This window comes from Xyrauchen texanus, chromosome 1, assembly GCF_025860055.1.
Source record: "Xyrauchen texanus isolate HMW12.3.18 chromosome 1, RBS_HiC_50CHRs, whole genome shotgun sequence".
In the NCBI taxonomy this organism is placed as follows: domain Eukaryota; kingdom Metazoa; phylum Chordata; class Actinopteri; order Cypriniformes; family Catostomidae; genus Xyrauchen; species Xyrauchen texanus.
In genome coordinates this window covers 50,756,231-50,772,655 of record NC_068276.1, presented here as the reverse complement: position 1 = coordinate 50,772,655, position 16,425 = coordinate 50,756,231, and the positions used below count along the sequence as shown (strand labels likewise).

The following is a 16,425-nucleotide window of genomic DNA, read 5'->3' as shown; positions in this document are numbered from 1 at the left end:
TTACTTCAAGGAAGTTTATTCTGACATTTGTGAAGCAAGATAGGGGTAAATGACATGATCATCTTGGAATTATGGCAGGCACAATGTTGGAGGTTTTTACTCCTACAATTCTTACTGTAATACTTGCATACCCAGAAAATATTTGTACATGTATACTAATCCTCATAGCTGAGAAAAAGAAAAGTGATTTTTCTTAAAACTGTTTCCCTTACCTCGCATTTGCAGTCAAGAGCCACTTGAGACTAACGAAAAGTAAAATTACAATGTTGGACAGAAAACAATACTGCACACAGAATTGAAGAGCAAAAGTACTGATTTTAATGGTCCAATAAATAGTTCCACGAATGAACAACACAGGAACGTATAACAGCAGAGTGCTTGCATATCAGTGCTAATACAGATCTACAAACCCATCATCATTCTTTGTAAATGTTTGTGTTCTCAGACTATCACAAAACAATATTAAAATATCCAACAGATCCATCAACCTCCATTGATCTGGCATAATTAACAAAAAAAAGATGACATTTTATTCTGGTTTAGCCTTTACAAACACACAGAATGGCTTGGAATTAGTGGGACCATGGAGTAACAAAACAGGTCAAGGAGGCAAGTCAAAGCCAGCATTTGCTTTGCCCTCCTGAAAGTCCAGAAGCTCTGCCCAAGACCCTGTTGAAGATGTTGTCTAGTGGGCATGTGGTCTACCACGACCTCTGCCTCTGCCTGCAGGCCCCGCTGGAGCATCACCACCGGAGCGAGGGTTCTTGATGGTCTCATCCACTGACAGGATGAGGCACGCAGCCTCAGAGGCAGCGGTCAGCGCATTGATGCGCACAACAGAGGGCTCCCATACACACGCCTGGAAGTTGTCAGCTATGTCTTCATTATTCACATCTACACCATACCACATACCACCCTAAGAGGGGAAAAGAGTGTGATTTTATGCCCACTGCCTCTTTAAAACCATTATTTTATTTAAAGCAGTGATAAAATGGGAATAAGCATAATTTAATGTTAAAATACAAAAAGTATAATCTTTTTTTTTTTTTTACAGCCTTTCACAGCCAAGATCAAATTTGTCAGGTGTATTGTGTGTGTGTGTGTACATCTACCTGTGCATGCTTGGCCCTCAGTTTGTTTAGAATATTGGTCGCATCAAAGCCTGCGTTGTCGCACAGCTGTCTGGGAATGATCTCCAGGGCTTTGGCATAGGCTCCAATAAGTAACTGCTGCTTCCCTGGAATTGTTCTAGAGTAATCCCTCAGATACTTCGACAGTTCCATCTCTATAGCTCCACCTCCAGCAACAATGGAGTCATTCTGTATTGGAGAAAAAAAAAAAGAAGTTAATTCCAGAATGTGCAACAAATACATGACCCGTTTAATTCAATACCTTGTGAAACAACTGCATGCAAACAATAAAAAGTGTACTGTAGTACAGTCAGATGAAATTTAACCCACCTTGATAGCCCTGCGTACAATCATGATTCCATCGTGCAACGAGCGCTCCGTCTCCTCCATGAACTGCTCGGCACCGCCTCTTAGTATGATGGTGCAGGTCTTTGCCTTCGGGCAGCCTTTAAAGAAGTTGTATCTATGTAGAGAACGCATTCACAATATTTTAACAGACTAAAATTATGTTTTTTGGGCACAATTACATCTTGAGTAGGAAAGTCATACCTCTCTCCTCCAACCTGCACTTCTTCAAAGAGCTCACACTGTCCAAGCACATCATCAGTCAGGGCACCAACACTGGTCTGAATAGAGCCACCACAGGCCTGAAGAACACATTACAGCTGCTTAGAACACTTCATGTATTCAAATATTCAAATCACTCAAGACATTATTAAAAGGCATATTACAGGTATGGGCATGATGTACAAACAGCAGGCATTAACATTAATTACTCAAAGCACTACAAAATAATCCAGAATTAACTAAATGCTTCCCTGAATAAACTTTAAGTAATAACACCTGAATAACAATTAAGTCGGCACTCCTCAACACGTTGACCACGGGCCACATGCGGCCTGCGCCATGATATCATCATCAGAAATATATTTATCTGCAGCCTATCAAATCTGTATGAATTATGAGGTGATCATTTTCATGAGAATTTAAGATAGTTCTCTACATTGCTGAATCAAGTTAGAGAGAATTCAACTGCAAGAGGATGTTACAAATAAATAAAACAAATAATATCGGAGCATGGCTGATGTCATGAGCGGCATTCGGTCTGAGCGGATTCATACACAGTACACGTGCGCTCAAACATACACGCATTCTCGCAAACTCACTTGAGTAACTCAAAATGGCGCAAATCTGTAAAATCTCTTGAGTTTGTGCTAATATTGGATATACACCTCTTGTTTTTGAACACATCTCTGATATATGTGATGTTAAACACTCATGGTGTTTGTTAGTTGACAATCACAGTGACAAAAGAACTGATCTATATCAGAAACTCAAACGGTTACACCCCTAATGTTTAAAATAATTACTAAAAGGGATAGTTCACCCAAAAATTAAAAGATTTTTAGAAGAACATTTCAGCTCTGTTGGTCCATACAGTGCATGTGAATGTTGGCCAGAACTTTAAAACTCCACTTTCTCTCACATCTGTAAGTCACTTTTGCTGCCGGTTTACTTTCACTTAGAGATTTACAGTAAAAAAGCCAAGGACTTAATTATTTATGTTCAGCAGAAGTTATACACCTCTGGGAAGGCATAAAGGAGAGTAAATGATCTAGGATTGCATGAAGGCCCTTGACCTTTCCAAAGTTGAGCAGCCCTGATTTAAGTACTGAACTATGAGAGGTAGAAGTATTAATACACAGTCAAAACTAATGGCAAGGCAAACCAAAGAATAACATGCTGTCATACCATCATAGTTCTCTTGAGATCTTCCTCTACAACACGACCGGCACAGAACAGATCTCTGTCTGCAAAGTATTGGGTGGCCACATCTCCGATGGGCAGCTTGGACAGCACTACTTTAGCACCAGATTTGTAGATCTTCTCCAGTTTATCGTAAAGGATATTCCATTCAGCATCCACAATGGCTTGATAGTCCTACAGGCAAACATGAGACATTAGAAAGAAAACACTTCAGTTAACTGATGCAGGAATTTTATATGTTCCTGAAAACTTAAGTGTCCATTCATAAAGATTAATTGAAAGATCACAAAAATAACTTGTTCTGCCAAGTTCCACTGGTTATGTCGCAGAGACTACATAAAACCAATTTAACAAAGGTACACGCTGTAAATCTTTGATCATGTCATCTTGGACTTCGTGATATCTAGTGGTGTGGATGCAGCATAATTCAAAATCAATAGTTTAAATTCATGATTCACAATCAGCCATGATTAATTTAATCCAAAAATGAAAGTACTCAATAACAACACGGTTACTGAGATTAAACAAGTGGTGTTCAGCTGGTCATGTGATTCTAAAATGGCAGCCCCCATGAGAGCGCCCCTGCCCCATGTAGAATAAACAGCTTTTATAAAGTAACTTATATGACTAGAGTCCCTATCCCATTTGAGTAAAACGTATTTAATGGGGAAAAAATTACTGCGTGCACCATTAACTCAATTGCATCTGATATACAACAGACCCTTACACAGCTAGAGAAAATTATATTCATCCTACAGCTGTTAAAGTATGTATGTTACAGTAACAGAAATGACTTCTAGAAAAGGATCTTTCATCCTTTGGCCATTAAAATCTACAGGCATGACTTCAGGACCCCAAGAGATCAAAATGGGGTTTGTGGCTTTTAGTCATTTAATAATAATTAAAAAAAAAAAAATCCTTACATTTATATAGCACTTTTCTAGGCACTCAAAGCGCTTTACATTGTATAGGGGGAATCTCCTCAACCACCACCAGTGTGCAGCATCCACCTGGATGATGCGACAGCAGCCATAGTGCGCCAGAACGCCTACCACACACTAGCTATTGGTGGAGAGGAGATGGTAGAGTGATGTAGCCAATTCAGGGATGGAGATTATTAGGAGGCCATGATAGATAGGGGCCAATGGGCGGAATTTGGCTAGGACACGGGGGTTACACCCCTACTCTTTACGAGAAGTGCCCTAGGGATTTTTAATGACCAGAGAGTCAGGACCTCGGTTTAACGTCCCATCCGAAAGACGGTGCTTTTTTTTTTTTACAGTATAGTGTCCCCGTCACTATACTGGGGCATTAGGACCCACACAGACCGTAGGGTGAGCACCCCCTGCTGGCCTCCCTAATACCACTTCCAGCAGCAACCTTGGTTTTCCCCATCCAGGTACTGGCCAGGCTCAAACCTGCTTAGCTTTAGTGGGCAACCAGTCACTAGCTTGAGGCCATCTTTATGCTAGTGTTATATAAGTTGACCAAATTAATTTCTACAAGATACATGGGTCTAAAAATGAGTCTTTCTCCACCTGGAAAACATAAAAAATAACTGATGATTTCACTTTTAACTCAGGGCTGTGTACACATTTTTGTCCAATAAAATGCCCTCTAGACTGAGAAATGTCCCTCCCCCAATACGACCTGACTCTGACTAGCAATAGCAACTAACAAATCAAGATTAGTATTGCGGAGGGGGAAAAAAAAGTTCCACCCCAAATTCCTGTTTAAAAAAAGAAATACATTAAAACCAATAAAGAAAACTTGCACTAATCAAGACATAACATAGGCTCTTTCAGGATTATGGGCAGAATTGAGTTTGATAACTTGTGATTGTGAAGAGCAGTACTGACCTCCACAGAATTGACGCGGACCTCTGCATTGTCCTTCTCTGCCTTCAACTCCAGCTCAATATTGAGCAGAGCAATCTTTGGGTTCACGTAGCGCTTGGGCTGCATCTCAAAGCCAGCATAGGAGAAGGTCTTCTTAAAAGCCACACCAGCCACCAGCTGAGATTCCTGAAGAACAAATAGGAAAAGGTCAAAATCTACAATTGATGCGATCTTGAAAATAAAAAGATTCTCAAATAACAGCATCAAGGCCTGTGCACACATCATTTGAAAATAATTAATGGATGTGAGCAGGGCCTGAATTTCGTTTTTTAAACTGGGGGGGAATTCCCCCCTTACATGGGTCACATGGGGGGGGATCTAAAGATTATGGGGGGGGGGGGTAACTTTTGATGCATTGCTAATTTCATCATCTTCATTTATTAATATATACAGATTTGTATGCATTAATTGTGCATTTCCAGTTCTCAAAACGGTTAATAACAACAACAAAAAAACTTTATACAAAATACACCATGCTCTTCTTCAAATTGACATTAAGACCTCAGTTTAAACTAGGCCTAGGGCTATATATTAATGTCTGTCTATTTCAGTGTCGTTCATGTGTTTCAGTTCAGTTCAATTCTTTGCTTTTTTTTTTTAAACTTCATACAAAATACGCCATGCTCTCCTTCAAATTGATATTAAGAACTCAGTTTAAACAGTTTAAACTATATGTATTTATGTCTATCAGTTTCAGAGTCTTTTTAATGTATTTCAGTTCAATTTCAGTCACTTTTTTCCATTTCTTGTTACTTTTTTCATGGGACTTATTCTAAGTTTCTCATCTGTCTCCTCTTCATCTCTTTCCATTTGATGATGGCTCTGTTGAAGTCAAACTGCTCAAGGGAAGGTCCAAGCTCTGAAATGATCATTAGATTTGTGAGACTCGTATTATTCAGTGAATTTCTGAATTTGGTTTTGATCCTGTTTTGTGTGCTGAATCCACGTTCACACGACACACTCGCAACTGGTATGACCATGGCTGTCTGAATGAGTTTCTCCATTTCAGTGAAAACATGACTATGTTCACTTAACACAGTCTCTGCAAACTGCTGAAAGGACAATTCATTGTCTGTGGCCGTGTTTGTGCGTGCAGGGAAATATGCTGCGCATAACACAAGAAAACAAGGAGAAACGCGCAGTCACATGCTCAATCAATCAACAACAATCGCTCTAGATGTGTAAATACAAGTGGAAAGCGCTGGCGCGGCGCTGTCTCCTTTCCACAAGCGCGTGCTCTCCGTGGCGTCTGTCGTTGCTATGCAACCATGAACTGCGCTCTCCATGATGACAAGGAAGTATCAGCAAAAGATTAATTGATTTCTAGCCCTTGCTTTACTACTAGATATATTTATGGAGATGAATAATAAGAGCTCTGTACAGCTATCATGATCAGCTGTTCGGCCGAGAATTCAATGTTGTTACGCTGTAAGCTGATCAGTTGGTTCGTTGCTGCCGCGCTCTATCACTCGCACACCATAAAAAGCAAAATGGTTTTTAATGTTTCAATTGCGTGATTAAAATGACATTATTTGGAAGCGGATAATTTCTTCACAAACAGCTCATTATGACTCAATGTTAGAATGCTGCACCTACACTCGACAGTGTGGATAAGATCAGCGCAACACAGACCACTGCATTGACAGCGTGAACCGTGATCTGTCTCTAACAGCCAGGGCTCAGCGGAAGAGAATGCCGGTCCAGCGCTGATTGAGGTATTAAATTCGAAAATAAAATACAGTTTGACATCTTTTTTCTCGCATCTGTGAATTTATTTTTTATCATTTGCTCTGAGATGAAGCAAATTTATTTGTGCGGGAATTTCTCGCACCACAAAAGCTAACATTGCGGGAATGGCTTAAATTATGCGCAATCCCCGCATTCCCGCACCGAAATTCAAGCCCTGGATGTGAGGCCATTTTGAACAAAATTTGGCCACAAGGTGTTTTGAGTGTTTCGGAGGTTCATATCAGCTCACAAAGGCCAACTTTTAGGAAAACTTCTCACCTGGAGCTTCACCTACTTTTGGAAGCTGACAGGTAATTCCCGTTCAGTCAGTTAAGATCAGTCAACATAGAGTTTCTTGCAATCTGATTCAAATTTACCTACATCTTTTCGATCGTTCACGTAAAATTTTTCAAGAACATGTCATATGCTTTTTTTGCCTTTGAACCGTCGCTAAACCCCGCCTTAAAAGCATTTTGGACCAATCCTATCTTAGCAAATGTTGCCGTGCGCCATTAATCTTAAAAGCACTTGCTTTTTTCCCCAGTGAGTCTTTGGGAGAAATGTGTTTTAGAGCTGGGCGATATGACAATGTAATCAGATATAGACTGTGTCTTAAAAAGATCCCGATGCCGACTGCGAACAGATGATGATTGACAATCAGGAAATGGCAAAACCATGGATCTGGGACATTGCCAAATATAATCAAACAGTGGACAGGTTGTGAAACTAGCATCCACCACCCGCAAAATGAGACGAGACTGAATCCAGTTCGCAAGCCCCTCGTTCAAATGCATTTCATGGTAATATTGCTCAACTACCCGCGCAACAGGCGAGCAAACTGTAAAACATCTCAGAGTGACAAATGACAAGAAATGCTGTTAGTCAAAGACACAAGCTTGTAGAAACACACCATTATATTTTTAAGAACAGACAAAGGAAAAGCCGTCAATGCTTGTGTCTGATTGGCTGTTTGTTCAGATGTGTGCAGCACGAGCCCGTCTCATGGAACAAGCACACGTAAACAGTTTTCACTCTTATTTCTGTTTCGTTCATCTGAAAACAGATTGCAAGTAAAATGTAGTCTATGAGAATGGTTAAAATTATCTCTGGTCATCTCAGGAGGTGCTCTGAGCTTGGTTAGATTTATTTCCACAGTTGGCATGCATTGTGAACTCAAATCTGCAGGTTCAGCAATATATCTTAGTTTTTTTTATTTCTCTTTTTATTTGGAAGAGCAAATACCAATCACATACATTAATTACAACTTTGGTCGTTCAAGTACATATGTAAGAGTGGATTCAGAAAGTTTACATGAGATTATCCTATATATATATATATATATAATTTGTTTTAAAGAAACAAAAGTGATTAAATCAAAGTGCAATTCGATATCGCAATATTTTTTAAGGCAATTATCGCCAAATTATTTTTTTACATAGTGTGTTTTAGTTTTAAGCAGAATTTTAAAGAAATTATACACAAAATGTAAAAAGTCCTGTTGCTGGACACTTGTAATAGTGAGACCCGGTTTCTAGAGAGAATACAGTGTTTTTTCTTTCATTTTTTTAAATCACCTTGAGAAAAGCAGGCAAAAGGATTAAACGGTGTCAGTCAACATTCCGAAATGAACGGAAAACGTCAGCAAGAACACCTATATTTGCTTCAAGGTAAATTAAAGCTGATGACAGTAATTCATTTACGTATTGATTCAGGTGTTTGTAAAGGTGATAATAAATAATATTTCACAGTAGTTATGCACCAAACAGTATAAACAGGTTAAACTGGGAAAAAAACAACAAATTTATATATATATATATTTTTTTTATTTAAACCATACTAACATATTGCATGGATCCTAAAATGAGTGGGGATTAGCAGCACATCATTGTCTAATTGGTCAGGCAGCACTCAATGCTAAGGATTTTTTCTACTGACCCGATTGGGCCAATGGTTCTGATTTTTTACTTACCCTGCCAAAATTTACAACACAAAAATAAAAAATGGCTGTTTTTACCATCATGGCTTTAAAAAAATGCACCTGAAGTGATTTTTGTTTTAGGATAAATACTAAAGGTGCAGCATGTAAGATTCAGAAACCCTTTTGTGAACTGCAGTCAACTACCTTTTGCTCGTGATCGCGCTCGTGCACACACTCTATAGGGATGCGAGCGAGCATAGACCAAAACAATGATGTAACCTACAAAAAGGCTGAAATTGATTCACCGGCATCACACTGACAGATGAGGTAGCATAATTCAAATTACACAGTTATGATTCTTTTACTACAAACTAGGGCTGGGGCGGTATGGATTTTTTCTAACCGCGGTTGAAAAGCAAGATATTCCCGCGGTATAGCGGTAAACCGCATTAAATACATTACATTGGATCAGAGAAGTCCCCCGACAGACTTTGGCGCACACATCAGAAGTCGCTTTTGATAGACAGACTTTAAATATTGTCACCTACATCCGAAGAAAAAAAAACGAGCACAATTTTAAATAGTCAAATTTTCATCAAGCAGTAATTTGGCATGAACTAATCACTGTATAGATTTCCTTATTTAAGATTATTCTCAGATACATTCGCATTGAAGATGGGTCAGACATGATTTTGACCACTTTATTAAGTTTTGTTTTGTAGAAAGCCTTTCTTTAACTTAAAATTTCGTTTTGTATAAATTGTATCTTAATTTTAATCACTGTTTCATTAACTAATTGCCTGGAATTAATAAATAAGCAGCAAATATAGCAGACATATAATCAGCAGCAGGACGTGGAAGCGCCGATGCGATCTCTTGCGCGTGAGCTCTCTCATAAATGAACCGAAACTCGGCGGCTAGGCCTACTGCCTCACAGACATGAGAAATAAATAGAAATCTTAAAATGCATTTTAAACAAAATTCAAAACAAAATGATAAAATTTTAGGCTACAGTAGCCTAGTAGTCAGGTTTGCCGATGTGCGTTACTATTTATTTATTTATTTTTATCCCTGTGCGCCAATCGAAACGGACTTCACTGCTGATATTCTGGGGATACAACATAGCCAATAGGCTATAGCCTACTAGGGACTTTAGCCTTTAAAATATCTTTGCTGCATTGGATCAGTCTCCTTTCTAGAACAGCCAAGAGCTTTCTAGCCTCACGGCAGCAGCTCTTGCATCGCTCAGACCTTAAAACAGTCAGCGCCATGGATGCGGTTTTGAAAATTTATCAAAAAACGTTGGTGCGGACAGATGAGTTTTGTGATGCGGTTGTGGATTAAATAATAATAGCCCATCCGCAGCATCTCTAATACAAATGGAATGTTATTATGTGTCATGGAACATTGCGCTCCCCAACTCGCGAAAGGTCGGATTTGCTCCATATTTTGATAAGTTTTGTTTAGAAAACCTTGAATCCATGTAGGCTAATATCATTAGACATAATCCATATCATTAGAATCAATGAATCTATGTCGTTAGACACAACGTGCACACATGTGCAGGCCAATGTTTTTTTTTGTTTTTGTTTTTTTGCGGTGACGACGCGGTATCACGTGACCGCGGTATTGCGGTAACCGTCCCAGCCCTACTACAAACTTTGAGACTGCATATTATATTTGACTCTCCAGTGCTGGAACAGGGCTAAAACAATGTGTGGATATACGTCTATGCAAGACTGTAGTTTTAAGAATCACTTTTCTTTGCACGATACATTGGCTGCATTTATACAATATCCTATGTTGGCATTAGCTAGGTAGCCAGCTTTATCAATAGCTGTTAGCTAAATTTGGTGGATGACAGTAGGTGTTTCTAAAATAGATTGTACACAAATATGTTGACACAATTCAGTATTGATGTGATTCCAACACAGATGTCATTTTGATATATCGATGCGCTATAGTTTTATAATAATAGATTGTATATATTTTCTGTATAACCAAGTTACGTTACACTAATGGAGCTTTTTGCATTATCTTGAACATTGTCTAGCATTCATTAAATGTAGTGGGGATGTAAACTGTGTGAACCGTGGAATGTGCGGGACATCAGGCAGTCCTTATTGTTGAGCCCTGGGTCAAATATTCTATATAATATGATATATTTTAAACTCTTCACTAAGTGTTTTTAATCCAGTGTAACGTAACACTCATTTTAAAATCACATTTTAAAAATTCCCTGATATTTCCAGGTTTTCCATGATCATGGGAATCCTGCAGTTAGGTTTCAATAAATGATTTTATTGCATTGGGGATTAAGTTTTGAGTACTGAAATATGCTGCATGTTTTTATAGTAGAAAGACCTCTTATGTCAAAATAGACATGACCCCTTTAATGAGCTGATATTCAAGAGAGTGACATTACTTTTGGTAATGAACACTTTAATAGGAAACTAGGTAATGCAAATACTAACAGTAAATGTAAATTTCACAAGTGTGCATCCATAAACTCCATTGAGTGTTTTTGTGCTGTTGCACTCATTCGTGGACACACATACTGCACAGATGCGCATCTCAATTAGAAGCACAAAATTGTTGCCATCAATATACAGTGGGTACGGAAAGTATTCAGACCCCCTTACATTTTTCACTCTTTGTTATATTGCAGCCATTTGCTAAAATCATTTAAGTCAAAATCAATTTTCCTCATTATTGTACACACAGCACCCCATATTGACAGAAAAACACAGAATTGTTGACATTTTTGCACATTTATTAAAAAAGAAAAACTGAAATATCACATGGTCCTAAGTATTCAGACCCTTTGCTCTGACACTCATATATTTAACTCAGGTGCTGTCCATTTCTTCTGATCATCCTTGAGATGGTTCTACACCTTCAATTGAGTCCAGCTGTGTTTGATTATACTGATTGGACTTGATTAGGAAAGCCACACACCTGTCTATATAAGACCTTACAGCTCACAGTGCATGTCAGAGCAAATGAGAATCATGAGGTCAAAGGAACTGCCTGAAGAGCTCAGAAACAGAATTGTGGCAAGGCACAGATCTGGCCAAGGTTACAAAAAAATGTCTGCTGCCCTTAAGGTTCATAAGAGCACAGTGGCCTCCATAATCCTTAAATGGAAGACGTTTGGGACGACCAGAACCCTTCCTATCGGGGGAGAAGAGCCTTGGTGAGAGAGGTAAAGAAGAACCCAAAGATCACTGTGGCTGAGCTCCAGAGATGCACTCGGGAGATGGGAGAAAGTTGTAGTAAGTCAACCATCACTGCAGCCATCCACCAGTCGGGGCTTTATGGCAGAGTGGCCCGACGGAAGCCTCTCCTCAGTGCAAGACACATGAAAGCCTGCATGGAGTTTGCTAAAAAAAACACCTGAAGGACTCCAAGATGGTGATAAATAAGATTCTCTGGTCTGATGAGACCAAGATAGAACTTTTTGGTCTTAATTCTAAGCGGTATGTGTGGAGAAAACCAGGCACTGCTCATCACCAGGTCCAATACAGTCTCAACAGTGAAGCATGGTGGTGGCAGCATCATGCTGTGGGGGTGTTTTACAGCTGCAGGGACAGGACGACTGGTTGCAATCAAGGGAAAGATGAATGCGGCCAAGTACAGGGATATCCTGGATGAAAACCTTCTCCAGAGTGCTCTGGACCTCAGACTGGGCCGAAGGTTCACCTTCCAACAAGACAATGACCCTAAGCACACCGCTAAAATAATGAAGGCGTGGCTTCACAACAACTCCGTGACTGTTCTTGAATGGCCCAGCAAGAGCCCTGACTTAAACCCAATTGAGCATCTCTGGAGAGACCTGAAAATGGCTGTCCGCCAACGTTTACCATCCAACCTGACAGAACTGGAGAGGATCTGCAAGGAGGAATGGTAGAGGATACCCAAATCCAGATGTGAAAAACTTGTTGCATCTTTCCCAAAAAGACTCATGGCTGTATTAGATCAAAAGGGTGCTTCTACTAAATACTGAACAAAGGGTCTGAATACTTAGGACCATGTGATATTTCAGTTTTTCTTTTTTAATAAATAAGCAAGAATGTCAACAATTCTGTGTTTTTCTGTCAATATGGGGTGCTGTGTGTACAATAATGAGGAAAAAAATGAACTTAAATGATTTTAGCAAATGGCTGCAATATAACAGAGTGAAAAATTTAAGGGGGTCTGAATATTTTCCGTACCCACTGTATATTTAAACATTAGCTGATGTTGACATATTTTCACATAAAATGCTACATTTTCTTCATGTCAGTGTCTCCATTACTTGATTTTGATATAAAAGTTTTTGTTTAGATTTCTGGTCAACATTTCCTTTATCGGGCGGGCGGAATTTCGGTGCATCCCTAGTTCACAGCATCATAATGAATGCATTATGAGATGTTATGAGCAGTTCTGTTCACTTACACTTAATGTTATCAAGTGTGTAATCACCATCAACAAACATTTTATCTTTTAAAGTCACATCGAGGCATCGTTTGCCTCGATTCTGATTCATTGTCTCCAGTTTTAAATCACAGTGTAATTTAAGGATTTCTTTTACAAAAAAACATCAGATAAATATGCTTTAAAATGTCACTCTTGACTCCAGCACCTGTAAGAATATTATAAATTCTTTTTATGAGAATTTTATTCCAAAAATCACTGCATTCACAACAATCTCCTTAAAGCTTGTCAGAGCGATCAACGGTAGCCAAGGGTGTTGGAGCTTAGCGAAGGGTCAATTAGTCTACAAAAGGAATCAAATCTACTCAAACACTCTAAAGTGCCCATTCACTCTGTTGTTTGATATGCTGCTTCACCCATGTGCCTTTTTAGGATGTATCGAATGTTTGTTTTATGTGCAAGCATGATCCTCTTTGACTGCGTGAGAGAAACTGTAAATTTACAGCAGTTTAATGATCATGTCATATTAATCTATTACATATAATGTTGAATATTATACATAATAACGCCATGGAGAAATATAATACTAATGTTAAATGTCATGTCTGATTTGATTTCATCATTATTATTATTATTATTTAACTGTATAAACATGTACTTCCATTAAAATTGCATTCAGCAAAGCACAATTATTAGCCAATATTTCCCACTGAAGTCACCATTGCCCTCTTCTGGGCTCATTTTAAGCCCCAGTTCATCTCTGATGGATCATTTAGTATTTTCAAGAAGAGTAGTTTTAGCTACATTTTTAAAGGAAAGGAACTGTTTTGCATATGTGTTTAAATAAAAAACAAACATACAAAAAAAAAAACATTTCCAACATAATTTATCTCGATTCAGACTTAGTTTAAGGAATTGTGAACCAAAACGGGAATTCAGTATTGTGAACCTAACCAAATTGTGAGATGAGTGAATAATAATTAAACAATATTTTACAACAGAGTGCTTTTGTACTGAAAGATTTGCTAAAAAAAAAGCAATGGTGTGTTGAAAAGTAATTGTTTTACTTTAGCTTGTTAAACGTTAATACATTTTAAGAATTTATTTGATTAGACACCATTTTGATGAAGGAATTCTCAGAACTGTATACGAGAAGCACGCATATTAGAAGCTTTGATAACTCAGAATTATTTTCTTAACGGAACGTTTGCGCTTTTATTAAATGTATAATTAGACAAACGGAGCGCTGGTTTTAAGCGTTTTTTTCTTTTTGCACTTTATTATTATTCAGTATTGCACAGATGTAATGAAATCAGAGACTCTCCCCTTGCAATCCCAACATAAGTGGTCAAGACAGACAGCCAGGTGTAACGGTGATGTGTCTTGCTTGTTGTACACTTGTGATCCAAAACGCATCTTAATACAAGGTGTACAAAGGGTCTCAGTCAGGGACAAATGGTCGTGTAGTTGATACACCCACTCTGCGATCAGTCCTGTAGTGTGCGCCCGCCCGTGTAGAGTTTGCACTGGACTTATGGACTTAAAATTCCCTCTTAGAAAGCCAAAAAGCCCATGAATTAAGAAATTCAGAATTTTCCCTCTTACCTCCAGAGCTCCACCCTGCACCTTCTTCACTCCAATCATCTTCAGAGGCAGCAGATCATCCAACATCATCACTGCATCCACCACCATCTTGGAGAAGAACTCTTTCTGCCCCGCAATCAGCTTTGAGTTCAGAGCTGTTGCCGCACACTTCTCCAATAGCATCCTCTGTTCCCTGGGGTGGGAGAGAAGAGGACAAATGATTACATCGGTGATATTTAAGTGATACTAATGCATGATTGTGAAATAATATAAGGGGTCTAGACTCACTGCTTGTCATCCTTCTTGATCGTAACAGCAATTTCTTTGATCTTTTTAACAGCAAGCAGGGTAGCCATGCGGAATGCTCTGATGATGGTCTGGGGGTGAAGCCCCTCCTCCACGTACGTCTTCAACTGCTTCAGAAACTCAGCAGCGAGCAGAGTCACTGAGGTGGTGCCATCTCCAACCTGAACATAGCAGACACAGAATGAAATACAACATTCTGGACCACTTTCATGACTGCTATTGTATTTAGTTAAAGACCATTGCTTATTCACATTTATAATCTTTGCAAGCTGTTACATTTTATGCATTACAGAGATGATTTTATCCTTATCCATTTAAAATGCATTCAAGACATTATACCAGTATATATTTACCCTGAGAATCAAACCCACAACCCTGAGCTACAGGAACTCTAAATATACAAAAGATGAGGGTGCAGACAGAAAAAAAGTTCATTTAGCATTCATCTCACTTCTGCATCTTGAGACCTGGCAATGTCAACCAGAGTCTTGGCTGCAGGGTGCACAACATCCAAAAGTTTCAGAATGGTGGCTCCATCATTAGAGATAGTGGCTTTACCTGAAAGAACACATCACACTCAATCACATCATTTAGGATGGGCGGAGCATCGGGTTAAACGAAATGTGGAATCAGCTACCTGCCACTGTCCCCAACGCAGACTTACCTCTGTTGTCCACCACAAGCTTGTCCATGCCGCGGGGGCCAAGGGTGGTCCGCACTGCCTCTGCCACGACCTGGCAGGCATTGATGTTGCTGATCAGCTGCGGGATCCCCTGAGAGGAGTCTGTGCCCTCCTTCAGGAGGATGACTGGTGTGGGCTGAAGGGAGAGAGTCAAGAATTATATGGAGCTGTTTGCATCGATATCATAATGACTGTAAAAATTACTTGAATAAAGTAAGGGTGAATGGATCGTACTCAGCATAAGTATATGCTCATTCAAACGAAGGGCCTGTGTAAGTAGACCAAAATATACAAGACTGCTCCCGTCCCAGTAACTTCAATTCAACAGAGCAATACAAGGTGTTAACCGGCGGCTAACAACCACCGTAAAAGAGATGCTAAACTGAAACACTCAGTATACTTCAACAACTATTTTGAACAAATAGAACAGCTAAATCCTAGTGAAATCAAATCTATAATATGTACAGACGTATTCAAAGTCGCTTTGCAATGCTAATCTCTGAGTGCTTCCCGTCAATCTCAGAAAGAATGAATCGGTAGCCACCAAGCTAACCAGCATCAAACAAAAACCTTTGGAAGTTTATGACATTTAACGGGAAATAATCTCTCATATATGTTGTTTATGCTTTATTCTTTCTCATTGTTTATCTTCTGGCACTAGTAACGAGGTTAAACGGTCAGATGATGATGGATTTGATGGTAAGACACAAGAAACAACACTCACCATCATGTTTGCAGAATAGAGGAGGACCGCGCCGGTGGAATGACGTCAACATGAAGCGTCTGACTCTGGAACGCTCTAGAACACAAGACGCGTCTTTTGTTGTACACCGATGATGGGCAGTAGAGGGCGCTCTTATTATATATTTAATGACTTCCAAAAAAGTAAACGTTTGCTTTGACGCGCTTTTAATTAGATATTATCGATTATTTAAAGTATATATATGTGGGCTACACAATACACACACAATTGTATATAATAATTGCATGCACGAC

General features: G+C 39.1%; 1 protein-coding gene across 1 annotated transcript; it reads right to left on the bottom strand.

The window, feature by feature from the left end:
* Positions 1-16,210, bottom strand: LOC127647732 (T-complex protein 1 subunit eta). Its single transcript, XM_052132177.1, has 11 exons — positions 16,154-16,210; positions 15,412-15,565; positions 15,199-15,305; positions 14,730-14,908; positions 14,463-14,634; positions 4,757-4,921; positions 2,883-3,071; positions 1,680-1,777; positions 1,461-1,593; positions 1,113-1,319; positions 1-916 (listed from the first exon to the last, which is right to left on the bottom strand). The coding sequence occupies exons 1-11, from the start codon at positions 16,157-16,159 to the stop codon at positions 686-688; spliced, it is 1,641 nt and encodes a 546-aa protein (XP_051988137.1). The 5' UTR covers positions 16,160-16,210; the 3' UTR covers positions 1-685.
* Positions 16,211-16,425: the final 215 nt, after the last annotated feature.

Coding starts and splice junctions, on each gene's coding strand:
- LOC127647732 (XM_052132177.1), bottom strand. Junction 14,635..14,729: donor ATCAAGAAGGATGACAAGCA/GTGAGTCTAGAC, acceptor CTCCCACCCCAG/GGAACAGAGGATGCTATTGG. Junction 917..1,112: donor TGAGGGCCAAGCATGCACAG/GTAGATGTACAC, acceptor TTCCCCTCTTAG/GGTGGTATGTGGTATGGTGT.